At 44.9% G+C, this 27,893-nt stretch overlaps 2 protein-coding genes and 2 non-coding genes across 13 annotated transcripts in view; all 4 read left to right on the top strand.

The window, feature by feature from the left end:
- Positions 1–6,209: 6,209 nt before the first annotated feature.
- LOC117073529 (T-complex protein 1 subunit zeta-like) lies at positions 6,210–19,182 on the top strand. Of its 2 annotated transcripts, none has more exons than XM_033194560.1 (14): positions 6,210–6,560; positions 6,993–7,056; positions 8,915–9,049; positions 10,158–10,235; positions 11,161–11,264; positions 12,844–12,954; positions 13,213–13,372; positions 13,466–13,548; positions 14,382–14,478; positions 15,102–15,249; positions 15,952–16,085; positions 16,899–17,001; positions 17,867–17,939; positions 18,200–19,182. In XM_033194560.1, exons 1-14 carry the CDS (start codon positions 6,424–6,426, stop codon positions 18,270–18,272), a joined length of 1,500 nt encoding a protein of 499 aa, XP_033050451.1. In that variant the 5' UTR covers positions 6,210–6,423; the 3' UTR covers positions 18,273–19,182. The 2 variants fall into 2 exon arrangements, with proteins under 2 accessions (XP_033050451.1, XP_033050450.1); XM_033194559.1 differs by having other exon boundaries at positions 10,158–10,331.
- On the top strand, positions 9,906–10,036 carry LOC117073877. The gene has a single exon (XR_004433427.1). It is a non-coding gene; the product is annotated as a small nucleolar RNA SNORA22 (small nucleolar RNA).
- On the top strand, positions 15,609–15,742 carry LOC117073869. The gene has a single exon (XR_004433419.1). It is a non-coding gene; the product is annotated as a small nucleolar RNA SNORA15 (small nucleolar RNA).
- Positions 19,183–19,533: 351 nt separating the features above from the next.
- LOC117073533 (inactive C-alpha-formylglycine-generating enzyme 2) overlaps positions 19,534–27,893 on the top strand; it is a 16,007-nt gene continuing 7,647 nt past the window's right edge. For 2 of the 9 annotated variants that reach the window (XM_033194575.1, XM_033194578.1), the window contains exons 1-2: positions 19,738–19,866; positions 22,708–22,864. In XM_033194575.1, the coding sequence (XP_033050466.1) occupies positions 19,749–19,866; positions 22,708–22,864 (275 nt within the window). In that variant the 5' untranslated portion in view covers positions 19,738–19,748. The other 7 variants (XM_033194571.1, XM_033194568.1, XM_033194574.1 and 4 more) reach the window with 5 other exon arrangements.

Here is a 27,893-nt window from a genome sequence, read left to right as displayed (position 1 = left end):
CAGAGACAAAGAACTTTATTGCTTACAGAACAGCAAGCAGCACAGGCAGTAGGATAATTGCATCATTTTCCTTTTCCCTCCAACTTCCACGGGGTAACACGACATGACCCAGATGGATGCCTCAAAGACGGTGGGTTTGGATCACAGCTAAGGAACACTCAGCTCGGGGAATCTACTATTTTTGTTTTTGTTTATTGTTTTTTATTTTTTATTTTTTAGAGATAGAGTTTCGCTCTTGTTGCCCAGGCTGGAATGCAATGGCGCTATTTTGGCTCACCGCAACCTCTGCTTCCTGGGTTCAAGCTATTCTCCTGCCTCAGCCTCCCCAGTAGCTGGGATTACAGGCATGTGCCATCACACCTGGCTCACTGTGTATTTCTTTAGTAGACACGGGTTTTCTCCATGTTGGTCAGGCTGGTGTTGAACTCCCGACCTCAGGTGATCTGCCCACCTCGTTTATTGTTTTATTTTTGTAGAGATGGGGTCTTACTGTGTTGGTTGGTCTCGAACTCCTGGCCTCAAAGGATCCTCCACCTTCGCCTTCCAAAGTTCTGGGATGGCTGGGCGCAGTGGCTCACACCTGTAATCCCAGCACTTTGGGAGGCCGAGGGGGGCAAATCACCTGAAGTCAAGAGTTTGAGACCAGCCTGGCCAACATGGTGAAGCCCTGTCTCTACAAAAATACAAAAATTAGCCAGGTGTGGTGGCAGGTACCTGTAGTCCCAGCTACTCAAGAGGATGAGGCAGGAGAATCACTTGAACCCAGAAGGTGGAGGCTGCAGTGAGCCAATATCGCACCACTGCCTGGGCAACAGAGTGAGCAGAGTGAGACTCCACCTCAAAAAAAAAAAAAAAAAGTGCTGGGATTATAGACATGAGCCACTACGCCAGGCTGAAATCTATTGTTTTTATACCAAGCAGTGGGCAAGCCTGCTCTTTGTCCAGGAGGAAACATTAACTTGTCTCTGAAGATTAGTAGTTGTATAAACAACTCTGAGAAAAGCCCCAAATAAAGAGCATTCTTGGGCCTTGCATTCTTGGCATACACAGCAAGACATGTAAGCACGCAACAGATCCATGGAGGACTTTCAATACAAAGATCACAGTAATAATTGTTTCAGGCAAAAATTATTGATGGGCTGGGCACAGTGGCTCATGCCTGTAACCCCAGCGCTTTGGGAGGCTGAGGCAGGAGGACTGCTTGAGCCTAGGAGTTTGAAACTCACCCAAGCAACATACCATGACCTTATCTCTAAAAAAAAAAAAAAAAAAAAAAAAGTTTTAAATTAGCCAGGCATAGTGGTGTACACCTGAAGTCTCAGCTACTCAGGAGGTTGAGATAGGAAGCTGAGCCCAGGAGGTTCAGGCTGCAGTAAGCTGTGTGATTGAGCTACTGCACTCCAGCCTGGACGACAAAGTGAGACCCTGTCTCAAAAACAACAACAAAATCGATGAATGCTTAAATTAGTAGGCACTGTTACGATGAAAAACAGAACAGTCACATATTTTCCCACAAAATGTTTATTAAATGCTTACTAAATACAAAGAAAAGCTAGTAACTTTAAAGTAGAGCAATCTGGCAAACATTAACCAAGTGAACAAAGTTAACATCACCAGGAACGAGAAAAACTGACATCATGTGACTCTTCCTATGATGCCTTGAAAAGGACACATTCTCTGGTGTTCTTGCCAAAAAGGAACAACCTGTTTTTTTTTTTGTTGTTGTTGTTGTTTTTGATAACGGAGTCTTGCTCTATAGCCCAGGCTGGAGTGCAGTGGCGTGATCTCGACTCACTGCAACCTCCGCCTCCTGGGTTCAAGTGATTCTCCTGTCTCAGTCTCCTGAGTAACTGGGATTACAGGCGTGCACCACCATGCCCAGCTAATTTTTTGTATTTTTAGTAGAGACGGGATTGCACCATATTGGCCAGGATGGTCTCAATCTCTTGACCTCATGACCCACCCGCCTTGGACTCCCAAAGGGCTGGGATTACAGGCGTGAGCCACTGCACCCGGCCATAACCTGCATTTAAACATAAGAAAACATCAGGCCAGGCGCAGTGGCTCACGCCTGTAATCCCAGCACTTTGGGAGGCCAAGGCAGGTAGATGACCTGAGGTCAGGAGTTTGAGACCAGCCTGGCTAACATGCCGAAACCCTATCTCTACTAAAAGTACAAAAATTAGCCCAGCATGGTGGTGGGTGCCTGTAATCCCAGCTACTCCGGAGGCTGAGGCAGGAGAATCACTTGAACCCGGTAGGCAGAGGCTGCAGTGAGCAGAGATAGCGCCACTGCACTCCAGCCTGGGCAAAAGAGCGAGAGCGAGACTCCATCTTTAAAAAATTTGAAAAAAAAAAATCATAAGGAAACATCAAATAACCCTTAAGTAAGGAACAGTCTGTAAAATAACAGGCCAGTACTCAAAAAAAATGCCAAGATCATTAAAGACTGAAAAATTGCAGAACTGTTCCAGACTGAAGAATGTGACAACTAAATGTGAAGAGTAATTCTGGATAAATAGAATCCTGGGCCAGAGATAGAACATTCATGTTATAATTAGAAAAATTTGAATGAAATCTATAGATTGGATCCTACATCAATGTTAATTTCTTATTCCGGGGTTAAATGTGATGTTTACAATAGAGGGATCTGTGGGTAGAGTATGGGAATTCTTCTTACTGTTTTTCACAAATTCTTTTTATGTTTTTTTTTTTTGAGACGGAGTCTTGCTCTGTCACCCAAGCTGGAGTGCACTGGCCAGATCTCAGCTCACTGCAAGCTCCGCCTCCCGGGTTCACGCCATTCTCCTGCCTCAGCCTCCCAAGTAGCTGGGACTACAGGCGCCCGCCACCTCGCCCGGCTAGTTTTTTGTATTTTTTAGTAGAGACGGGGTTTCACCATGTTAGCCAGGATGGTCTCGATCTCCTGACCTTGTGATCCGCCCGCCTCGGCCTCCCAAAGTGCTGGGATTACAGGCTTGAGCCATGGCGCCCGGCCTTTTTATGTTTGAGACAGGGTCTCGCTCTATCACTCAGGCTGGAGTGTAGTGCTGCGATTCTGGCTCCCTGCAACCTCCGCCTCCCGGGTTCAAGCAATTCTGCCTCAGCCACACAAGTAGCTGGGAATACAGGCATGCGCCATGACACCTGGCTTTTTTTTTTTTTTGCTTTAAATTCAGGGAAACGTGCAGAATGTGCAGTTTTGTTACATAGATATACATATGCCATGGTGGTTTGCTGCACCCATTAACCCATCCTCTAGGTTTTTTTTGTTTGTGTGTTTTTGAGACAGAGTCTCACTCTGTCGCCCAGGCTGGAGTACAGTGGCACCATCTCGGCTCACTGCAAGCTCCACCTCCTGGATTCATGCCATTCTCTTACCTCAGCCTCCCGAGTAGCTGGGACTACAGGCGCCTGCCACCATGCCCAGTTAATTTGTTTTTTGTATTTTTTAGTAGAGACGGGGTTTCACCACGTTGGTCAGGCCGGTCTCGAACTCCTGACCTCGTGATCCGCCCACCTCAGCCTCCCAAAGTGCTGGGATTACAGGCATGAATCACTGTGCCTGGCCTTTTTTTTTTTTTTTTTTTTTTTTGAGGAGTCTCGCTCTGTTGCCCAGGCTGGAGTGCAGTGACACGATCTTGGCTCACTGCAACTTCCATCTCCAGAATTCAAATGGTTCTCCTTCCTCAGCCTCCTAAATAGCTGGGATTACAGGCGTGCGCCACCACACCCAGCTTTTTTTTTTTTTTTTTTTTTTTTGAGACAGAGTCTCGCTCTGTCGCCCAGGCTGGAGTGCAGTGGCCGGATCTCAGCTCACTGCAGGCTCCGCCTCCCAGGTTTATGCCATTCTCCTGCCTCAGCCTCCCGAGTAGCTGGGACTACAGGCGCCCGCCACCTCGCCCGGCTAGTTTTTTGTATTTCTTAGTAGAGACGGGGTTTCACCGTGTTAGCCAGGATGGTCTCGATCTCCTGACCTCGTGATCCGCCCATCTTGGCCTCCCAAAGTGCTGGGATTACAGGCTTGAGCCACCGCGCCCATCCTCCAGCTAACTTTTTACATTTTTGGTAGCGATGGGGTTTCACCATGTTGGCAAGGTTGGTCTTGAACTCCTGACCTCAAGTGATCTGCCCACCCGGCCTCACGAAGTACTGGAATTACAGGTGTGAGCCACTGTGCCTGGCTGGCCTTTTTTTTTTTTTTTTTTTTTGAGACAGAGTCTGGCTCTGTCACTCAGGCTGGAGTGCAGTGGCATGATCTTGGCTCACTGCAACCTCTGCTTCCTGAGTTCAAGCAATCCTCATGCCTCAGCCTCCCTAGTAGTTTGGATCACAGATGCACACCACCAGGCTAGGCTAATGTTTGTATTGTTACAGAGACGGGGTTTCACCATGTTGGCCTGGATGGTCTTGAACTCCTGACCTCAAGTGATCCGCCCGCCTCGGCCTCCCAAAGTGTTGGGATTACAAGCATTCACCACCATGTCTGGCCTCCTCATAACATTTTTAACAGCAGTTATAATAAATCTGAATGCACACCATGTAATGCCTATGGAACTAATAACTAATCTTCTATTGTGCAGTGCTACTAGTCATATATATAGATGTTTTTGTGATTCTCAAATACACAAACCACCTAAAAGCATCATATATCCAGATATTCACTGCAGCCTGAATAGCAGATTGGGAACAACTTAAACATTAGTCAGTAGGTGACCGGTTAGTTGTGTCATTCTTTTTGAGACAGGGTCAGCTCTGTCGCTCAGGCTGAAGTGCAGTGGCAAGATCATAGCTGACTGCAACCTCCGCCTCCCAGATTCCAGCGATCCTCGCACCTCAGCCTCCCAAGTAGCTGGGACCACAGACGTGCAGCACCACGCCCGGCTAATTTTTGTATATTTTGTAGAGATGGAGTCTCGCTATGCTGCCTCGACTGATCTTGAACTCTCAGGCACAAGTGATGCCTCCGCCTCAGCCTCCCAAAGTGCCGGGATTACAGGCATGAGCCACTGAGCCCTGGCCCCTAGTTGTGTCATTCTTACAAAGAACATCACGCAGCTGTTACCGAGGACTTCCCATTAGTCTTGATATGGCACAATCTCCAAGACACTTAAAGTATAACACACCCTACAGTGTGTATTATGAATTGCTGTTTGTGTGAGGAAATGATTATATTCATACGTAAGTTTATAAATTCAGAAAGCATTCCAAAAATTCATAGAGTATCCAGGGGGTAACTTTGCCTCTAGTGTTGAACTAGAGGTGGGAGGAAGATTTGATTTCCACCACATGCCCTTTGGTGCCTTTTGAATTCAGAACAATTCCCATTATTTATTAAAAATAAAATACCAGCCGGGTGCGGCAGCTCACGCCTATAATCCCAACACTTTGGAAGGCGGAGGCGGGAGGATCACTTGAACTCTGAAGTTTGAGACCACCCTGGGCAACATGGTGAGACCCTATGTCTACAAAAAGAAAATAAATAAAGTAAAATATCACGTGTTACGGAATCCCTGGTATTTGGCGGGACACTGGATACTGGAGACAACTGTGGAGCTCTTTGGAAATTTACCTTAACAGGGAGTCCTCTCAAAGGCAGGAATGACTCTACAAGGGTGAGTTTTCAAATCTGCCATGGGGGCCTCGGGCCTCAGCAGCATCCAGAGCCCTACGGACGGGCAGGTTCTTACGTCTCAACTCCCATCGCACCAGTTCTGTAGCTTTCTAAAGGTATCCAGCACTTTCTACCTTGCATTCTATCTTCATCTTCGCTAGGCCTCACAGCACCGCATGATTCCGGGGGAGGGTGCTTATCAGACTCGCGTGTGTCCCCACGGCACCTAAGGCACCATCAAGCACACGGTCCAGAAAGCTCCAATGAAAGACATAAAAGGGTGAACCCGGGGGGCGGAGCTTGTAGTGAGCCGAGATCGCGCCACTGCACTCCAGCCTGGGCGACAGAGCGAGACTCCGTCTCAAAAAAAAAAAAAAAAAAGGCATAAAAGCAGCAAAGAAAGGAGACTGAGGGGCAAACCGCGAGAGTAGAGGCGGGAGGAGGCCCACCCTACGCCCTGCCCCCCCGGAGCACAAGCACCGACTGCGTCCTGGGCTCCGGGTCCACAAAGCTGGGCCCCACTGAGTTGCGACACCTGAACCAAGGAGCACGGTCGGCAGGGAACAGGCTCCTCCCGTGCGCGATGACGCCACGGCCGCCGCGCGAGGGGTGGGACCGTAGGCGCCATGCAGCCATAGACCAATGGACGGGCGCCAGACGACCTGTGGCCCAATGGCGGAGGCGCGCGGGCACGCTGGGGGCGGGCCGGACGCGCCGACTTTTCCAGAAGACCCGGATAGTTCCTCCTAGCCACGCCGCGCCGGCTCTGGGCTCTCAGCATCGTTTCCTTTTCCTCCGCTGGAGCAGCGATGGCGGCGGTGAAAACCTTGAACCCCAAGGCCGAGGTGGCCCGAGCGCAGGCGGCCCTGGCGGTCAACATCAGCGCGGCGCGGGGTCTACAGGACGTGCTAAGGACCAACCTGGGGCCCAAGGGCACCATGAAGATGTGAGGCGGGGCTGAAGGGAGGGACGGGTGGGCACCGCGCGCCGCCACGCACCTGGCTGGCCCGGGACCGCGGGCTGGAGCCCGCCGCCTCGGAGTTCCGCAGCCGCCCTTCTCCGCGTCCTTCGGGGTCGGCCCTGTTCTCTGCTAAGCCCCACCGTCCCGGCCATTTCTTCCAGCGTCGATGCCGTCTCCGGGGAGAACAAAGCGGCTCTAGAGCGCGGCGTTCCCCGCCCTTTGGGGCTTCCAGGCATCCTGAGGACTCGGCACAATCTCTGCGGGGACGGGTGGGCACTACACCTGTCCTCCAGCCTCGGGAGATAACTAGCCCCATATCCCTGGCTCCGTAAGATCTGGGAAGATCTCGTTTTCTAATGGGACTTTTAGTTATCGTTGAAAAAGTCACAGTCTGATTCATTTCTGTCCCTTAAACAGGCTCGTTTCTGGCGCTGGAGACATCAAACTTACTAAAGACGGCAATGTACTGCTTCACGAAATGGTGAGAGGTGCTCTGCTCTAGGTCAGAATGGTCTTGATTTTCCGTAGATTGTTTGCTTTGTAGAAAGATTTGCAGTGTCCGTTTTCAAGGTAGGAGAACATTTAGAAGTGGCATGTAACCAGTAATAGTACTCACAGTGCCTGGAGTCTGACAGCTCTGCCTTTGAATCCCTGCTTTTTTGCTATTCACAGTCTGGGCTAAAGGACTGTAATTGTATATTAAAGTTAATTATTATAAAATTTGAAAAATTAAGAGAGGTTGACACAATCACTTGGGCAAAATGCATGAGAATGATTTTTCTTCTTTTTTTTTTTTTTTTTTTTTAGTTTTTATTAGATGAAGTGTTGCTGTGTTGCTCGGTGGCACAATCTTGGCTCGCTGCAACCTCCACCTCCCAGGTTCAAGCGATTCCTCTGTCTTAGTCTCCCAAGTAGCGAGGATTGCAGGCTCGGGCCACCACTCCCAGTTGATTTTTGTATTTTTAGTGGAGAGAGGATTTCACCGTGTTGGCCAGGCTGGTCTTGAACTCCTGACTTCAGGTGATCCGCCCGCATCAGCCGCCGAAAGTGCTGGGATTACTAGGCGTGAGCCACCGCACGCAGCCGGTTTTTCTCTTTTTAAAACAGCAATTTCTGTGTTAGGTCTCATCTCCAAGTGGAGGGGATTGAAATCTGTCTCTTTGCAAGTCTTAGGGATGGAGAATATGAGATTATTGAGGGGAGTATGCGTTTTACTCATCCCCTAAATTCCCAAAACTTAGCAGTTCAAGAACAGGAAATGATTTCCTGCTGATTTGAGTTCAGAATAATACTTAGGATTTTGCTAGTAGTGTACCAAGCTATCAACATCCAAATGAAATATCTTTAGTAAGGACTTGCTAACCTAGGAGGTGTAGTGTTTGTTTTTAGTGGGCTCAATAGTGGCCCGTGTTGGAAAACTGGAGCTACAGTTAAACTTGACGTCAGAATTGTTTGGGGGCTGGGTGTGGTGGCTCATGCTTGTAATCCCAGCACTTTGGAAGGCTGAGGGCTCATTTGAGGCCAGGATTTCACGACCAGCCCTGGCCAACATGGTAAAACTCTGTCTCTACGAAAAATACAAAAATTAGCTGGACGTGGTCCTGCACGCCTGTTGTCTCAGCTACTCCAGAGGCGGAGCCAGGAGAATCGATTGCTTGAACCTGGGAGGCTGAGGTTTCATTGAGCCGAGTTTGTGCCACTGCACTCCAACGTAGGTGACAGACACTGTCTCCAAAACAAAACAAAAAATTATTTGGGTTTTAGTGTGTGAGAAATACAGCGTAAGTAGAGAGAAGCACATTGAACATTTACAATTTAAGAAATAATTATAAAATGGACACACACAACCACTGCTGTAGCTAAGAAATAAATTGTTCCTACCACCTCAGAAGTCTCCTCCCACTGGAACTTCTCTCCAATCTCCAGAAGTCTTTCAGTTTTCTTTGAAAAAATTACAAACCTACAAAAATAATTATGATGTGTGTGCCCTTTAGGAGATACCTGACTTATTCTCACTAGAGCCATACACTTGCCATAAAGAGGCAAGTATGTAAAATTATGTTTTACTGTTAACTGGTAGCTCTGTCATTTTGACTTAACTTTTAGCCTCAAGCTTCCTCATCTGTAGAGTAGAGATAACCTGGGAAATAAGTTACACATGAAAACGTTTCAATCATAATTGCATGTGCGTGATACCTAATCGAAGTAATTTGTAGCCAAACACTTGAGTAGCTTTTTCAAGTAGATAGCACTTAAAGAGGCCCTTCCTACATTTTGTTTGGGGTATATTTAGACTGCTTCATGTTGTTTTAAGTGATTCATTCTTTTTCTACTTTCAGCAAATTCAACATCCAACAGCTTCTTTAATAGCAAAGGTAGCAACAGCCCAGGATGATATAACTGGTGATGGTACAACTTCCAATGTCCTAATCATTGGAGAACTACTGAAACAGGCGGATCTCTACATTTCTGAAGTATGCACAACTCTTGTTTCTGTAATATTTTATTGTATATAGGAAGTGTCTGATACTTATTTATACAAATTGATGTGCTGTTAATAGCTGAGGCCATACGGTAGAACTAGGGGGCTTAAATCTGGGTCTTTGTCCTGATCTAAAACAAATTGTGACCTTGGACAGGTTATGGAACCTTTCTTGGCCTGAAAATAATTTTGTAATGAAGTTGCATTGCCTATGTGATTTGTATCTGTCCTTAGTGTAGATTAATAATTTAGATCTAAAAGTGGAATGTTTAGGACTAGGAATATTTGTTAGGAAAAAAGCATCCAAAAGCTTATATTTGGATAAATTCCACTTTTTTAAGCCCTGACTAGTTCCAAGGTTAAAACAAACCTCAGTGAGTATGAATCTGTTGTCAGAATTTCCTGGAAAAAGAGAGCAGTCTTTATTTTTATTAGTAAATGATGTGAATTAGTTTGAGATTATCTATAGAAAAGATAGAATAGGCCAAGCGTGGTCGCTCACACCCGTAATCCCAGCCGAGGTGGGCGGATCACCTGAGGTCGAGAGTTCGAGACCAGTCTGACCAACATGGAGAAACCCCATCTCTACTAAAAATACAAAAATTAGCTGGGCATGGTGGCCCATGCCTGTAATCCCAGCTACTTGGGAGGCTGAAGTAGGACAATCGCTTGAACCCAGGAGGCGGAGGATGTGGTGAGTTGGGATCGTGCCATTGCCTCCAGCCTGGGCAACAAGTGTGAAACTCCGTCTCCAAAAAAAAAAAAAAAAAAGAAAAGATAGAATAGTGTTACCATCTGTGAGTTGTTGGTTGGGACACAGTGTCGGTTTTGAAATGATTCAGAGTGGTTTGCACAGTGAATACCCAAGTGTGCTTTATAGTTTCCTTGGCTTTGACCCTGTGTTAGAGCATTACCTGTTCTCCTCTGCATTGAAAGGAATATTTATCCTTTTAAATGTATTCAGAAAGCCAGCACATTATATTACTGCATGTTCAAAGGTACGATGATCCAGAATATCCCTCCAAGAATTATCTGAACTTTGTCATGAACTATAGTTGCACCTACTTGAAGATGCAAGTGTTAATGTGTGTTTATTGTAGGACCTTCATCCCAGAATAATCACTGAAGGATTTGAAGCTGTGAAGGAAAAGGCCCTTCAGTTTTTGGAAGAAGTCAAAGTAAGCAGAGAGATGGACAGGGAAACACTTATAGATGTGGCCAGAACATCTCTTCGTACTAAAGTTCATGCTGAACTTGCAGATGTCTTAACAGAGGTATGTATTAAATGTTGTCTGTGTCTGGTATAGTACACCTATATAGAAAATCTCTGATAGTAGAAACATGAATATAATTCCCAATTTCAATTACAAAGTGCTGTATAGGTTCGTTTTTGGGGCAATGATACCTAATTTGTGTCTTTAAAATGAGGAAATTCAAATAATAGTATACGTAACCGGGTTATAAAAGTAAAATTGAAGCTTTCATTAAAAGATTTATAAAGTGGAGATTTTGTTATTAGAAAGCTTCCAAGTTGGCCGGGCGCGGTGGCTCAAGCCTGTAATCCCAGCACTTTGGGAGGCCAAGATGGGCGGATCACAAGGTCAGGAGATCAAGACCATCCTGGCTAACACGGTGAAACCCCGTCTCTACTAAAAATACAAAAAAAACTAGCCGGGCGAGGTGGCGGGCGCCTGTAGTCCCAGCTACTCGGGAGGCTGAGGCAGGAGAAGGGCATGAACCCAGGAGGCGGAGCTTGCAGTGAGCTGAGATCCGGCCACTGCACTCCAGCCTGGGTGACAGAGCGAGACTCCGCCTCAAAAAAAAAAAAAAAAAGCTTCCAAGTTGCCAGTATTTTTAATAAAACAAGAGGAATGTTAACGTTAATTAATGTTAATGTTTGGGAATTACAGATTGAGATTTCAGAAATGTAAATTACTTCAGTTGTTGCTGTTTACATATAATACATTCTGTTCGCTCATAGAAAAAGACTTAAATCAGTGTATAATTGTAAAATGAAACTGTCTACTTTAGCTTTCGGAAAAGCAACATGTTTCTGCTGCTGTAAATTGAATTTACTTAATGGTTATGCTCCTCCAATTGCAGGCTGTAGTGGACTCCATTTTGGCCATTAAAAAACAAGATGAACCTATTGATCTCTTCATGATTGAGATCATGGAGATGAAACATAAATCTGAAACTGATACAAGGTAGGTGGTAGAATACTGTGAAATACTAATGATCGGGCGTGGGGTCTTACGCCTGTAATCCCAGCACTTTGGGAGGCCGTAGCGGGCAAATCACCTGAGGTCAGGAGTTCCAGACCAACCTGGCCAACATGGGGAAACCCCGTTTCTATTAAAATTACAAAAATTAGCTGGGCATACCGGGCGTGGTGGCACGCGCCTGTAATCCCAGCTACTCGGGAGGTTGATGCAGCAGAATCGCTTGACCCTGGGAGGTGGAGGTCGCAGTGAGCTGAGACCACACCATTGCACTCCAGCCTGAGTGACAACAGCGAAACTCCATCCCAAAAAAATAAAAAATAAACTGTGTTTAGAAATTTAGGGGTGCTTTGTACAATATATGGTTGGCTTTTTTTTTTTTTTTTCCCCTGAGACCGAGTCTCACTCTTGTGGCCCAGGCTGGAGTGCAGTGGCACAATCTCTGCTCAACTGCAAGCTCTACCTTCCGGGTTCACGTCATTCTGCTCCAGCTTCCTGAGTAGCTGGGACTACAGGTGCCCACCACCACGCCTGGCTAATTTTTTTTGTATTTTTAGTAGAGAAGGGTTTTCATCATGTTAGCCAAGATGGTCTTAATCTCCTGACCTCGTGATTCACCCGCCTCGGCCTCCTAGAGTGCTGGGATTACAGGCATGAGATCGTTGGCAATTTTTAAAATATCTTTGGGTATAAAATGTATATTTACCTGAAGATGTAAGTTGGATAAATTGCTAGATGAATATTGTTTTTACTTTTAGTAATATTTTCTCCTGAAATAAGGTGAATGTGACGTTATACTTATAGTTAGAATGATTCTGAAAAGTGAATGACATCAGTCATTTGGCATTTTTTGAATTGCTAGGTACGAAGCATAATGAGAAGTAGTAGAGAAATTTAAAAAATTTTTTTCAAAGACTTAGAAAATGTGTTTTTCTTTTTTTTTTTTTTTTTTGTGGAGAATGGAGTCTCCCTATGCTGCCTAGGCTGGTTTTGAATTCCTGGGATTAAGGTGTCCTCTCACCTCTGCCTCCCCAAGTGCTGGCATTACACACGCTTGGCAGAAAACATATTTTTAAAGGACGTCATCACAGTTTGACAGCCTACCAGGGAGACTTATCTCTGCAGACTTTTCTGTACAGCATAGGATCTTCAAGTAATTCAAGAAATAGGCTGGACGCGGTGGCTCATGCCTGTAATTCCAGCACTTTGGGAGACCGAGGCAGGCAGATCACAAGGTCAGGAGATCGAAACCATCCTGGCTAACACAGTGAAACCCCATCTCTACTAAAAATACAAAAAATATTAGCTGGACATGGTGGTGGGCACCTGTAGTCCCAGCTACTCAGGAGGCTGAGGCAGGAGAATGGTGTGAACCCAGGAGGTGGAGCTTGCAGTGAGCCGAGACGACACCACTACCCTCCAGCCTGGGCGACAGAGCGAGACTCCGTCTCAAAAAAAAAGAAGTGTGACTGCATGAAATATCAATACCTTCTTAGTTCAGTGTTTAACATATTATACACCCATGTGAAAATCAATAACCGTAATTTTGTGTGTGTTTGAACAGCTTAATCAGAGGGCTTGTTTTGGACCACGGAGCACGGCATCCTGATATGAAGAAAAGGGTGGAGGATGCCTATGTCCTCACTTGTAACGTATCATTAGAGTATGAAAAAACGTAAGTTTATAGCCCCTTAACAGTGAAATCAAGGAGCTTCGTATTTTAGGGGAGTTATTTTTTGTGAAACTTTGTTTCCCACTGTAAGGACAATAATGCTCAAATTGGTGTGAGGGACTTACAGGAAATAGTCTCTGAAGATGTATAAGGGACAGGATTGGAGCTCAGTGAACTGTTAAATCTTAGGACTAAACCAGTGTCAGAAGCTACTTTCTTAATGTTTCCTTGCTTTCTGTAACCTTTTTTTTTCCTTAATAGAGAAGTGAGTTCTGGCTTTTTTTACAAAAGTGCAGAAGAGAGAGAAAAACTCGTAAAAGCTGAAAGAAAATTCATTGAAGATAAAGTTAAAAAAATAATAGAACTGAAAAGGAAAGTCTGTGGTGATTCAGATAAAGGATTTGTTGTTATTAATCAAAAGGTGAGAATGAAAACCCAATGTATAAATAGTATGTATCATCCTTTTTGCTTTTAAGGTGGAAGATGTTGAAATTAATTTTTATTTTTGTTATAGGGAATTGACCCCTTTTCCTTAGATGCTCTTTCAAAAGAAGGCATAGTTGCTCTGCGCAGAGCTAAAAGGAGAAATATGGAGAGGTATCTGAGTAATTTGACTTTTACTCATTTTGCAAGTGAATTGGGATTATTTTTCCTTACAATTTATTTTCAGGTTTTTCAAATGTACAATGAATTGTCATTAACTATATTCACATTGTGCACCCCGTCAGCACTGTCCATCTCTAGGACTTTTTTCATAATCACAAACTGAAACCGTATACCCATTAAATAGTTACTCCCCATTTCTCCCTCCCCCTTGCCCCTTGTAAACATTATTTTACTTTTTGTCTCTGATTCAGTATACTTTTTCCCAAAGAGCTCACCACAATAAGAAGCTTTTTAAAATTTTTTTTAATTTTATTGTTATTTTTTGAGACAGTCTTGCCCTGTTGTGCAGTGGTTCATTGCATCTTCCACTTCCTGGGTTCATAGGATTCTCCACCTCCCGAGTAGCTGGGATTACAAGTGTCTGCCACCATGCCCACTGAATTGTTTTGTGTTTTTTTAGTAGAGATGGGATTTTGCCGTGTTAGCTAGGCTGTTGTCAAACTCCTGGCCTCAAGTGATCCACCCACCTCAACCTCCCGAAGTGTTGGGATTACAGGTGTGAGCTACCATGCCTGGCTAATAAAGAGTTCTTGTCCACCTTTGATTTCATTTGCTGACTTGGGGAGAGTGGTTTAAATGGAGGGTTAAGAGAAAATACTAGTTTTCAGCTGGTTGATGGCAAATGGAAAGGCTTAGATTAAAGTACATTTTGAAATGTAATTTTGTGTGTAATTCTGGAAAATTCCTTCCTAAAAATTACTGGTCTTGTCTTTGAAATTCACTGGTAACATTGCTTATCCATCTCCCTTAAAATGCTATTTCAGGCTGACTCTTGCTTGTGGTGGGGTAGCCCTGAATTCTTTTGACGACCTAAGTCCTGACTGCTTGGGACATGCAGGACTTGTGTATGAGTATACATTGGTAAGTGTATTTTCTTCTTCAAGGTAATAAAACCTTTTAGCTCATAAATTATTTTTGTTTGTGTGAGATGAGGTCTCACTCTTGCCCGGGCTGGAGTGCAGTGGTGTGATAACAGTTCACTGCAGCCTCATCTTCCTGGGTTCAAGTGATCCTCCCTCTTCAGGCTCCTGAGCAAATGGACCACAGACATGTGTGCTACCATCCCTGGCTAAATTTTTTTTTTTTTTTTTGGTAATTTTTGTAGAAACAAGTTCATACTGTGTTGCCCAGGCTGGTCTCAAACTCCTGGGCTCAGGCTGTCCTTCACGCTCAGCCTCCCAAAGTGCTGAGATTACAGGCATGAGCCACTGTGTTCATGAAGTCTTGAGCAGAAAAATTAATTGAAATTCAGGATCAGATTTTTGTTTATATACAATTTGAAGGTTTATTTGTAGTAATGGGAAGCCATTGATGGGGAAAATCCCATTTCTTTTATATGTGATTTTTCAAAAGGAGATAATTTGCTTTAATGTGATCAAGTTTGTTCCTTATTAATATGCTGCTTGTCATTCTCTGTAAGTCCCTCTTCTGTCTTCACTCTGCACAAATCCTGTTTTTGAAAATCATATTTTTTCTACACATAGGGAGAAGAGAAGTTCACCTTTATTGAGAAATGTAACAACCCTCGTTCTGTCACATTATTGATCAAAGGACCAAATAAGCACACACTCACTCAGATCAAAGATGCAGTGAGGGATGGCTTGAGGGCTGTCAAAAATGCTATTGATGATGGTAAGATCCTCACCATATTTCAATTCTATTATATTGGTTTTTTTTTTGAGACGGAGTCTCGCTTTGTCACCCAGGCTGGAGTGCAGTGGCCGGATCTCAGCTCACTGCAAGCTCCGCCTCCCGGGTTCACGCCATTCTTCTGCCTCAGCCTCCCGAGTAGCTGGGACTACAGGCACCCGCCACCTCGCCTGGCTAGTTTTTTGTATTTTTTTTAGTAGAGACGGGTTTTCACCGTGTTAGCCAAGATGGTCTCAATCTCCTGACCTCGTGATCCGCCCGTCTCGGCCTCCCAAAGTGCTGGGATTACAGGCTTGAGCCACCGCGCCTGGCCCTATTATATTGTTTTGCTGGTCTGAAAGGCATGGCCGAATACTGTGTCTTTTATCAGTAGTTTACACAGCCAGACACCATGCAAAAGCAGTCTTCCCTTTAGAATGGCCAGTGGTATGCTAAGATTTTTCATAGCATATCATTATTAAAGGTGAATACAGATAAATGAAATAATACTGATCTGTTGAAAGAGCTGCCAGCGGCTAGTGAAGCCATTCTGTTGAAATATTCTCCTATTTGATATGTTAGTCGCTTGTATTTTGTCATAGTAAATTTGTAAGAAATTAATGGCTTTCATATGTGTATTTTAGTTGTTGTTCATAATTAGTTCTGCAGTTTTCTTAGCATTTTTCCTTTTCCCCCATTCAACAGGCTGTGTGGTTCCAGGTGCTGGTGCTGTGGAAGTGGCAATGGCAGAAGCCCTGATTAAATATAAGCCCAGTGTAAAGGGCAGGGCACAGCTTGGAGTCCAAGCATTTGCTGATGCATTGCTCATTATTCCCAAGGTGTGCACGCTTTTAACAGTCAATCTTCCAAAAGATTTAGCTGATCAAACCTTTTTGATGATGTAGCCTTTATTGATAGTGTGGATTTTGGATAAGCAAGTTTGATCAGTTTTCTTCCTGACTCTAGAACAGATATTCCTCATCATCCAAATGTATTTGGTTTCTCTGGGAGGCCTGAATAACTGACATTTCAGATAACAAGAGATAACCTGTAGTTTAATATTTGCAGTATTAGGGGTTATACTTGAGTACAAACTTGCTTTTTGCTTTTGTTTTAAACTGATACTATTTTCTATTATATACTAATTTGAGGTATAATTTATGACTGGTATATTGCTGCTGGGTTTGAGGTAGATGAGAGAATTGATCAGTAACTTGTGTCTGGTTATTCTCTGAAGGGAGCATAAATGTTCTGTCTTCAGCAATGAGATTTTTTTGTTTTTTTTTGAGACGGAGTTTTGCTCTTGTTGCCCAGGCTGGAGTGCAATGGTGCGATCTCGGCTCACTGCAGCCTCAGCCTCTCAAGTAGCTGGGATTACAGGCACTTGTGACCACACCCAGCTAGGTTTTTGTGGGTTTTTTTTTTTTTTTTTGTATTTTTAGTAGAGATGGGGTTCCACCATGTTGGCCAGGCTGGTCTCGAACTCCCGACTTCAGGTGATCCACCTGCCATGGCCTCCCAGAGTGCTGGGATTACAGGCGTGAGTTACTGCACCAAGCCAAGATTTTCTTTTTTTTTCTTATCTTTTTTTTTTTTTTTTTTTTACTATCAGTTATTCCTGGTTTCTCAAGAATTGAATTTGTTTACTTTAGGTTCTTGCTCAGAACTCTGGTTTTGACCTTCAGGAAACATTAGTTAAAATTCAAGCAGAACATTCAGAATCAGGTCAGCTTGTGGGTGTGGACCTGAACACAGGTAAGAGAATGCAACTGTTGTAGAGGGAAAACTAGATGTAATATATGTGAGTTGAAGCCAGGAAAGATTGAAAATGGGGACCAAAAAAAATATTTTGCTTTGCAATTTGACACCAGTACTATTAGGGAACTCTGGGTTCTAAAATACGATAAAATAGGATATTAATAAAAAATGGAGTGACTAGGTATAACGAAGGGACTAGAGTAGACATGAGTAATTTGGGGATACAATTTTGGAGATGTTGAGTGGTGGTAGATGGTTCAGATTAATGTTGAAGGATTTTCATACTGCATTTGCCTTACTTAGTTTTTAATCAAGTACTATGATAAAATAGATTTGGTGATTATATTCCTGGATGAAAACCAGCTAAAGATAGCAATTAATGCCAGAAAAGGGGATCTCGAAATGTAGTGAAATGGTGATAGCCCTAATCTTAGGTTCCTGTAAACAAAACAACACAAATTAAGTACAAGTAGGAGATAGCAGGTACATCCATGCAGTATGTGCAAGACCTATTGTTGTCAACATTATTATTTAATAGAAAAGGTTTCTGGAATGAGGGAAATGATCAGTCCATTTTAGCCAGATGATAGTTGAAGTGCTGTACTTCAGTATGAGTAAACAGAAATCTTTCCAGAAGAAGAGAGGGGGTGTTCAGGAGTTCTCAGTAGAAGTCAGACACTCATCAAATATTGTGGACAGGGGTCATGGTTTAGAGTAGAAAATTGGGCTAACAGAGAAGCTTTGAACTCTCATAGTTAATACTGGAGGAAATGAGTCATCATCAGTGATAAGCAAAGCCACACACAATATTGTTGGTTCTTATTGACTGAACTTACTTTAAGAAGATTTGGTTGCCTTTTAGGTGAGCCAATGGTAGCAGCAGAAGTAGGTGTATGGGATAACTATTGTGTAAAGAAACAGCTTCTTCACTCCTGGTAAGTTTGGGAAAATGAAAACTAAACTGTTAGAGAATCATACTCTTCATTTGGTGTGTTCTGTTTAGTTGCTCCTTTTTTCCCCCATGAATAATGTAATCAGCTGGAAGTATGGAAACTGAACTAGCCCTCTCTGATGTTTAGAGGGGAAGGGGGAAATTTAATTGGATGTAATGTGTACAGCTTGGTTGGAAGTGGGAAGTTGAGTCGAATTAGGACTCCCAATCATCTGAGCCATCTTATTTTTGTCCCCCTTTCAGCACTGTGATTGCCACCAACATTCTCTTGGTTGATGAGATCATGCGAGCTGGAATGTCTTCTCTGAAAGGTTGAATTGAAGCTTCCTCTGTATCTGAGTCTTGAAGACTCTGCAAAGTGATCCTGAGAGAATACAGCTGTGGATTTTTGTCCAGGCTTCAAATGATTTCCAAAGGAATTTTCCCATATGACAAAAGGAGAGAACGCTGGCATCTGTTGAAATTTGGAAGTTCTGAAATTACCGTATTTTTAAAAATTGCACTGAAGCGTATACACATAAAGCAGCTCTTTTACCCAGTAAACAGGATGTTTTGCTTTAGCAGCAGTGACATAAAATTCCATGTTAGATAAGCATATGTTACTTGTTATTAAATATTCCTTGAAAAGCAAATTTTAATGGCTTAATTTTATGTAGACGTATGTTAAATTACCCAACAGTACCCTATTGTTAAGCATTTGGTTTTAAAATTTTTATGCTAATATAAACAAGTAATTTAAAATTTTGAAAGCATCCTTGTTAGTGTAAATTTCTGAGTAAATGCATTGGGTCAGTTGGACTTTGAATGCTTTTGAAATGGCTTTGCTAAAATGCTCGGCCCCCTCCACAATGTTAAGTTGTAGGAAATGGGAAGAGGAGTAAGCTAGAGGCGAGGGAGTTGAGAGAGAGCTGCAAGTGTAAAGAGGCAAAAAAACAGGCAGAGGTAAAAAGATGATGCAAGGCATGGTGACTAAGGGCTATGGTTATTGGGTGAAATTTGAGATTGTAGGCCGACTGTGTTTTCAAGCTTCTGAACTTTTGCTTATGCAAAATATCCCAAAGCCTCTAATGTCATATTTTTCTCACCCAAATTACTGCGTTCCACGAGATTATATAGTTGGTCTATCTCAGCAGCCCTTGAAGGTGAAGTTGTGTGTTACTAGGCTGTTTTGGGGGGTCAGCAGTGGCCTGAAGTGAGTTGTGCAATAAATGTTAAGTTGAAACCTCCTTTCTGGTCTTGCAATGGTATGACGCACAAAAGCAATCTTTTTTTTTTTTTTTTTTTTGAGACGGAGTCTTGCTCTGCCACCCAGGCTGGAGTGCGGTGGCCGGATCTCAGCTCACTGCAAGCTCCGCCTCCCGGGTTTACGCCATTCTCCTGCCTCAGCCTCCCGAGTAGCTGGGACTACAGGCGCCCGCCACCTCGCCCGGCTAGTTTTTTGTATTTTTTTTTTTAGTAGAGACGGGGTTTCACCGTGTTCGCCAGGATGGTCTCGATCTCCTGACCTCGTGATCCACCCGTCTCGGCCTCCCAAAGTGCTGGGATTACAGGCTTGAGCCACCGTGTCCGGCCACAAAAGCAATCTTAAGGGGAATGTAAACTGTCCAAAAGTTTAAAAAAGTAGTGAGAGGGTCTCTGGAACGGAAGGGACCCTTAAACGTGGTTTTTCTTAATTCGCTGGGCGGGCCTGAAGGTGGTGCGGTGAGTCCGCCTGGCTCTCTAAGTTTCCCCCTGCTGAACTGCAGGGTGCGGGGCGGGTGGTGGAGCAGCCTGCGCATGTGCATGAGGGTGCATGCGCAGTGGGCCGTGCGTGTGCGCGGCGCAGCGCACCAGTCCTGATTCCGACATGGCTTGGTTGGTACCCCTGCTGTCCCTGCTGTTGCTTCTGGTCGGCGCATGGCTCAAGCTAGGTCAGTGAACCGGCTGTCCATCCCGGGGGCGCTGGGAAGGAGATGGGGCGCTCCACCCTGGCGAGAGAGAGCCCGAGGCCTCTCTGCCCGCCTTCGGGATGCGGCTGCAGCAGTCGGCTGGGGAGGTCGCTGTTGGCGCCCGTGGCGTCTCACTGCCTTGTACTTTCAACTTCGTGCGCTGGAATCGTTCAAACCTAAAAAAGGGAAAGAGAGGCCGGGCGCAGGGGCTCAAGCCTGTAATCCCAGCACTTTGGAAGGCCGAGGCGGGCGGATCACGAGGTCAGGAGTTAAAGAGCAGCCTGGGCAATATGGTGAAACCCCGTGTCTACTAAAAATACAAAAAATTAGCCGGGCGTGGTGGCGGGGGCCTGTAGTCCCAGCTACTCAGGAGGCTGAAGCAGGAGAATCGCTTGAACCCGAGAGGCGGAGGTTGTAGTGATCCGAGATCGGGCCACTGCACTTGGACTGGGTTGACAGACCAAGGCTCTGCCTCAAAAAAAAAAAAAAAAAAAAAGCGAAAAACTGAAAATGGATGAAATCAGTGTGAATGTGGCAGAATAAGAGAGCCAAAGATAGGATCTTGAGGAACATCAAAAGACGAGGGCTCTGCCTTGAAAGAAGTTGTAGTGCTTAGACACTTTCTTGGAAAGACACTGTGAAGTGATGCATCAAGCTGAAGAAGTGTGGCCCATTGGAAACAGCACCGTAGAGAGACCTGAATCTATTTCTGTCTCCTGCTAACTAGCTCTTTAAGTCGTATTTCTTTTTCGGGTCTTGGTTTGCTCCTGTGGAGTAAGGAGGTTGAAGCAAAGACCCTTTTTTGTTTATTATTTATTTATTTTGAGACAGAGTCTTGCTGTTACCCCCAGGCTGGAGTGCAGTGGCGCGATCTTGGCTCACTGCAACCTCTGCCCCCAGGTTCTAGTTATTCTCCTGCCTCAGTCTCTGGAGTAGTTGGGATTACAGGTGGACACCATCACACCTAGCTAATTTTTTGTTATGCTTGTTTGAGACGGAATCTCACTGTTGTCAGCCCAGGCTGGAGTGCAGTGGTGTGATCTCAGCTCACTGCAACCTCCGCCTCCCGGGTTCAAGCGATTCTCCTGCTTCAGCCTCCTGAGAGCTGGGATTACAGGCACCTAATACCACGCCCGGCTAATTTTTGTATTTTTGATAGAGATGGGTTTTCGCCATGTTGGCCAGGCTGGTCTCGAACTCCTGACCTCAGGTAATCTGCCCGCCTTGGCCTCCCAAAGTATGGGATTCCAGGCGTGAGCCACTGCACCTGGCCCGTCCTTTTTTCCTTTTTAATTCTATGATTTTCTGAGGCATTCATACAAATCTAAAGGTGCTCATTCAACTATTTGGCAATAATTGTGCACTTGTGGCAGGAGCCAGGGATATACTGTCAAACATGTATGTATTATATGCTTCTCTTCTGGCACATATAATGGTTAGAATCACTAATAACTGATAGGAGTTCAGTAAGTGGAGTGGAAGAGGCAGAGAAACAGCATGAGCAGAAGGATGGAAAGAAAGTGCTAGGTGTATTTTAGGGTAGAGTGTCTAAATTCGCCTAGCTGGGTTGGGACAAGGGCTTGTGTGGAGGAAGAAAGAGGTACGTGCAAATCTACCATGTGGTCAACATTTCACCCATGCTATTTTATTGTTATTATTATCTTTTTATTTTTTATTTTTTGAGGCAGTGTCTCACTGTGTCACCCAGGCTGGAGTGCAGTGACACAATGATAGCTCACTACGACCTTGAACTTCTGGGCTCAAGCAATTCTCCTGCCTTAGCCTCTGCACCGTGTCTCTGAGCCATTGTTCCTGGTTCCATGTTATTTTAATTGGCACAGCTACTACCTAAGAGATAGTGAGATATTATCCCTATTTTTCATACTTATTATTTTTTCTTTTGTTAACAAGCTATGGTCGTTCATAGATATCCCCATTTTTCAGATGAAGAAATTGAATCTCAGCTGGGCGTGTTGGCTCACACCTATAATCCCAGCACTTTGGGAGGCTGAGGTAGAAGGATCATTTGAGCTCAGGAGTTTGAGACCAGCCTGGGCAACACAACAAAACCCAATCTCTACAAAAAATACAAAAATTAGCCAGGTATGGTAGTGCACACTTGTGGTCCCAGCTACTCAGGAGGCTGAGGTGGGAGGATTGCTTGAGCCGGTGGGGGCAGAGATTGCAGTGAACCCAGATTGCACCACTGCACTCCAGTCTGGGTGACAGAACGAGATCCTGTCACAAAAAGAAAAAAAAGAAAGAAAAGAAATTGAATCTCAGATTAAGTAATTTGCCTAAGGTTTCCCAGCAAATCAAGTGGCAGAACAAGAATGTGAAGCCAAACAAAACGCAAAAGGAATTTTTTTTTTTTTTTTTTTTTTGAGATGAAGTCGCGCTCTGTCGCCCAGGCTGGAGTGCAGTGGTGTGATCTTGGCTCACTGCAAGCTCCGCCTCCCAGGTTCACGCCATTTTCCTGCCTCAGCCTCCCGAGTAGCTGGGACTACCGGCGCTTGCTACCACACCCAGCTAATTTTTTTTTTTTTTTTTCATTTTTAGTAGGGAAGGGGTTTCACCGTGTTAGCCAGGATGGTCTTGATCTCCTGACCTCGTGATCCGCCCGCCTCGGCCTCCAAAAGTGCTAGGATTACAGGGCGTAAGCCACCGCACCCGTCCCAAAAGGAATTTAAAGCCAGATTTTTAAGCCTCCACATTTTTTGTTGTGTTTTATTATACCATCATGAGTATTGCATACGATCCAAATATTACCACTTGTTTTATATATATGCATGTATTACTGATAACTCTCTTTTTTCTTTGCAGGAAATGGACAGGCTACTAGCATGGTCCAACTGCCAGGTGGGAGATTCCTGATGGGAACAAATTCTCCAGACAGCAGAGATGGTGAAGGCCCTGTGCGGGAGGCGACAGTGAAACCCTTTGCCATTGACATATTTCCTGTCACCAACAAAGATTTCAGGTACATGAGGTGTTCTTCCAGGAGGAATGAAGGCCCTCTCTAATCTCATTATTTTTTCTTTCTTTTTTTTTGAGACTTACTCACTCTGTCACCCAGGTGCTGGAGTGCAATGGCGCAATCTCGCTCACTGCAACCTCCGCCTCCTGGGTTCAAGCAATTCTCCTGCCTCCTCTCCAGACAGCAGAGATGGTGAAGGTCCTGTGCAGGAGGCGACAGTGAAACCCTTTTCCATTGACATATTTCCTGTCACCAACAAAGATTTCAGGTACATCAGATGTTCTTCCAGGAGGAATGAAGGCCCTCTCTAATCTCATTATTTTTTCTTTCTTTCTTTATTTTTTTTTTTAGAGACTTACTCACTGTGTCACCTAGGCGCTGGGGTGCAATGGTGTGATCTCACTGCAACCTCCGCCTCCTGGGTTCAAGCAATTCTGCCTCCTGCCTCTGCCTCCGCAATTCCCGAGTAGCTGGAATTACAGGTGTTCACCACCACGCCCAGCTAATTTTTTTTTTGTATTTTTTTTAGTAGAGATGGGATTTCACCATGTTGGCCAGGCTGGTCTCGAACTCCTGACCTCAACTGATCTCCCCACCTCAGCCTCCCAGAGTGCTGGGATTACAGGTATGAGCCACTGCACCTGGCCTCATTCTTAATATCTAAAGGAATACTAACTTGTTCACTGTTACATGTCATCTTTGCAGTGTACTATGGGATAAGTGTTAAATACGTTATTCAGATGAAGAACCTGAAATCCCAAGAGGTTTGACTGACTCAATTAGTAGATGAGCTTGGCCTGGAACTCAAATCCCTGGGCTCTTGAGCCAGTGCATTTTCTATTACACTGGACATAGCACTGAGAAATATAAGCAAATGCCAGTCACTCAACAGAACCCTCTTCTACATGGGGAAAGGGATTGGGAGAAGGAACATCATAGTAGAGAGTCCTTTAAATTCCCCTTATAGGCCAGGTGTGGTGGCTCACACCTGCAATGTGAGCACTTTGGGAGGCCAAGGTGGGAGGATTGCTTGAGCTCAGGAGTCTGAGACCAGCCTGGCAACATAGGGAGACCTCTATCTCTGCTAAAATAAATGAATAAGTAAAAATAAGTAAATAAGTATATAAATTTGTACATATTGTTATATATATAAATGTATATATATGTAACAATCCATCTTACCCTGACAATCTGCCTGCTGAAACTTACTAAACCATACCAAAGTATATGAAAATTCATTTTATTTTTATTTTTATTTTTATTTTTATTTTTATTTTTATTTTTATTTTTTTTTGAGATGGAGTCTTGCTTTGTCGCCTGGGCTGGAGTGCAGTGGCCGGATCTCAGCTCACTGCAACCTCCGCCTCCCAGGTTCACGCCATTTTCCTGCCTCAGCCTCCCGAGTAGCTGGGACCACAGGTGCCCACCACTTCGCCTGGCTAATTTTTTGTATTTTTAGTAGAGATGGGGTTTCACCGTGTTAGCCAGGATGGTCTCGATCTCCTGACCTCGTGATCTGCCCGTCTCGGCCTCCCAAAGTGCTGGGATTACAGGCTTGAGCCACCGCGCCCAGCCTCATTTTATTATTATTGTTATCATTATTATTTTTTGAGACAGGGTCTGGCTCTGTCACCCAGGCTGAAGTTCAGTGGTATGATCTCAGCTCACTGCAGCCTCTGCATCCTGGGCTCAAACCATCCTCCCATCTCAGCCTCCTGAGTAGCTGGGACTACAGGTGCACTCTACCACACCAGCTTATTTTGTTTTGTGTTCTTGGTAGAGTAGGGTTTTGCCCTGTTGCCCAGGCTGGTCTCGAACTCCTGGGCTCAAGTGATCCTTCTGCCTTGGCCTCCCAAAGTGCTGGGATTATATGTGTGACCCACCATGCCTGGCCTTGAAAATCCATTTTATTTTATTTATTTATTTATTTATTTAGAGATGAGTTTTGCTCTTGTTGCCTTGGCTGGAGTGCAATGGTGCGATCTCAGCTCACCGCAGCCTCTGCCTCCTGGTTTCAAGTGATTCTCCTGCCTCATCCTCCTAAGTAACTGGAATTACAGGCATGCACCACCACACCCAACTAATTTTTGTATTTTTAGTAGAGACAGGGTTTCTCCATGTTGGTCAGGCTGGTCTCGAACTCCTGACCTCAGGTGATCCGTCTGTCTTGGCCTCGTGAAGTGCTGGGATTACAGCTGTGAGCCACCACGTCCAGTCGAAAATCCATTTTAAAAGCCCAATTTTTCACTTCTATTTGGTTCAGTGTTTTTCATCTGTTAAATGGAGATAATAACAATAAAACCTGTTACGTACCTCTGATGACTGTTGTGAGATTAGATATGTGATGAAGGGCTGGATGCAGTGGCTCACGCCTGTAATCCCAACAATTTGGGAGGCTGGCGTGGGAGGATCACTTGAGCCCAGGAGTTCGAGACCATCCTGGGCAACACAGACCCCATATCTACTAAAAATTTTACAAAGGCCGGGTGCAGTGGCTCAAGCCTGTAATCCCAGCACTTTGGGAGGTTGAGACGGGTGGATCACAAGGTCAGGAGATCGAGACCATCCTGGCTAACACGGTGAAACCCTGTCTCTACTAAAAAATACAAAAAACTAGCCGGGCGAGGTGGCGGGCGCCTGTAGTCCCAGCTACTCTGGAGGCTCAGGCAGAATGGCATAAACCCGGGAGGCGGAGCTTGCAGTGAGCTGAGATCCGGCCACTGCACTCCAGCCTGGGTGACAGAGCAAGACTCCGTCTTAAAAAAAAAATTAGCCCCTCATGGTAGCATGCACTTGTAGTCCCAGCCAGTAGGGAGGTTGAGGCAGGAGGATCACTTGAGTGTAGAAGGTTGAGGCTGTAGTGAGCCATGTTTGCACCACTGCACTCCAACCTGGGCAACATCCTTTCTCAAAAAGAAAAAAAAAAAAGATAGGTGCTGGAGACCTTTCAGAAAAGAGACGAATTCCCCACCCTTAAGTCTCCTGCTCAGTGGCTTTATTCATGATCTCTAAAAACAGGAGATAACTCACATGATCTTCAGCTGGTAAGTGTATAAACAATATATGGTATGTCCATACAATAAAATACTACTCATTGATAAAAAGGGACAGACTACTAATGGCAACAACATGGATGAATCTCAGAAGCATTTTCTAAGTGAAGGAAACCACAGCCAGACCCAGAAGACTATATACTATATGATTCAAGTTATATGGTGTTCTGGGAAAGGCAAAACTATAGGGACCAAAAAACCTGGTGCGTGGTTGGTGAGTTGCAGAGAAATTTTTTTAGAGGTGACCAATGGAACTATTCTGTATCTTGATTATTGTAGTAACTATATGCTTTGTCAAACTCACAGAACTGCTGGGCGCAGTGGCTCATGCCTGTAATCCCAACACTTTGGGAGCCCGAGGTGGGTGGATCACTTGAGCTCAGAATTTTTAGACCAGCCTGGGCAACATAGTGAGACCCCATCTCTATAAAATTAGCCAGGCATGGTGGCGTGCACCTGTAGTCACAGCTACTTGAGAGGCTGAGGAGGGAAAATTGCTTGAGCCCAGGAGGTCAAGGCTGCAGTGAGCTGTGATTGTGCCACTGCACTCCAGTCTGGGTGACAGTGTGAGACCCAGTCCAAAATATAAATAATTAAAATAAATCGGGAGGCTGAGGCACAAGAATCGCTTGAACCCAGGAGGTCGATCCTATAGTGAGCCATGGTTGCACCACTGCACTCCAGCCTGGGTGACAGTGAGACCTGGTCTCAAAAAAATAAATGATCGACTGGGCACGGTGGCTCACCCCTGTAATCCCAGCACTTTGGGAGGCTGAGGCGGGCGGATCACAATGTCAGGAGTTCAAGACCAACCTGACCAACATGGTGAAACCCTGTCACTACTAAAAATACAAAAATTAGCAGGGTGTAGTGGCACACACCTGTAATCTCAGCTACTCAGGAGGCTGAGGCAGGAGTATCGCTTGAACCCAGGAGGCAGAGGTTGCAGTGAGCAGAGATCACCCCACTGCACTCAAGCCTGGGCCACAGAGTGAGACGCCATCTAAAAAAAAATAATAATAATAAATAAATGATTAAAATAAATAAAAACTAATTTGGGCATGGTGGCTTACACCTGTAATCCCAGCACTTTGGGAGACCGAGGCGGGCAGATCACAAGATCAGGAGTTCGAGACCAGCCTGGCTAACATGGTGAAACCCCACCTCTACTAAAAATACAAAAATAGCAGGGTGTAGTGGCACACACCTGTAATCTCAGCTACTCAGGAGGCTGAGGCAGGAGTATCGCTTGAACCCAGGAGGCAGAGGTTGCAGTGAGCAGAGATCACCCCACTGCACTCAAGCCTGGGCCACAGAGTGAGACGCCATCTAAAAAAAAATAATAATAATAAATAAATGATTAAAATAAATAAAAACTAATTTGGGCATGGTGGCTTACACCTGTAATCCCAGCACTTTGGGAGACCGAGGCGGGCAGATCACAAGATCAGGAGTTCGAGACCAGCCTGGCTAACATGGTGAAACCCCACCTCTACTAAAAATACAAAAATTAGCTGGGCATGGTGGTGTGCACCTGTAATCCCAGCTACTGGGGAAGCTGAGGCAAGAAAATCACTTAAACCCAGGAGATGGAGGTTGCAGTGAGCGAGATTGTGCTACTGCACTCCAGCCTGGGCAACGGAGCAAGACTCTGTCTCAAAAAAAAAAAAAATTGGCCAGGTGTTGTGCCTCACGCCTGTAATCCCAACACTTTGGGAGGCCGAGGTGGCAGGATCACCTGAGGTTAGGAGTTCGAGACTAGCCTGGCTAACATTACAAAACCCTATCTTTACAAAAAGTACAAAAATTAGCTGGACATGGTGGTATGCATCTGTAATCCCACCTACTTGAGAGACTGAGGCTGGAGAATCACTTGAACCCGGGAGGTGGAGGTTGCAGTGAGCTGAGATTGTGCCACTGCACTCCAGCCTGGGCAACAGAGTGAGACTTTGTTTCAAAAAAATAAATAAATAGGCCGG

Source organism: Trachypithecus francoisi, unplaced genomic scaffold, assembly GCF_009764315.1.
Source record: "Trachypithecus francoisi isolate TF-2019V2 unplaced genomic scaffold, Tfra_2.0 Lachesis_group4, whole genome shotgun sequence".
In the NCBI taxonomy this organism is placed as follows: domain Eukaryota; kingdom Metazoa; phylum Chordata; class Mammalia; order Primates; family Cercopithecidae; genus Trachypithecus; species Trachypithecus francoisi.
This window is presented reverse-complemented; position numbering and strand designations above follow the sequence as displayed.

Excerpts from the sequence above, each read along its gene's own strand:
- LOC117073529 (XM_033194559.1), top strand. The coding sequence starts at position 6,424 with ATGGCGGCGGTGAAAACCTTGAACCCCAAGGCCGAGGTGGCCCGAGCG. Across the intron at positions 11,265-12,843 it reads AAATCTGAAACTGATACAAG|CTTAATCAGAGGGCTTGTTT; the intron begins GTAGGTGGTAGA and ends GTGTTTGAACAG. Across the intron at positions 14,479-15,101 it reads TTGTGTATGAGTATACATTG|GGAGAAGAGAAGTTCACCTT; the intron begins GTAAGTGTATTT and ends TTCTACACATAG.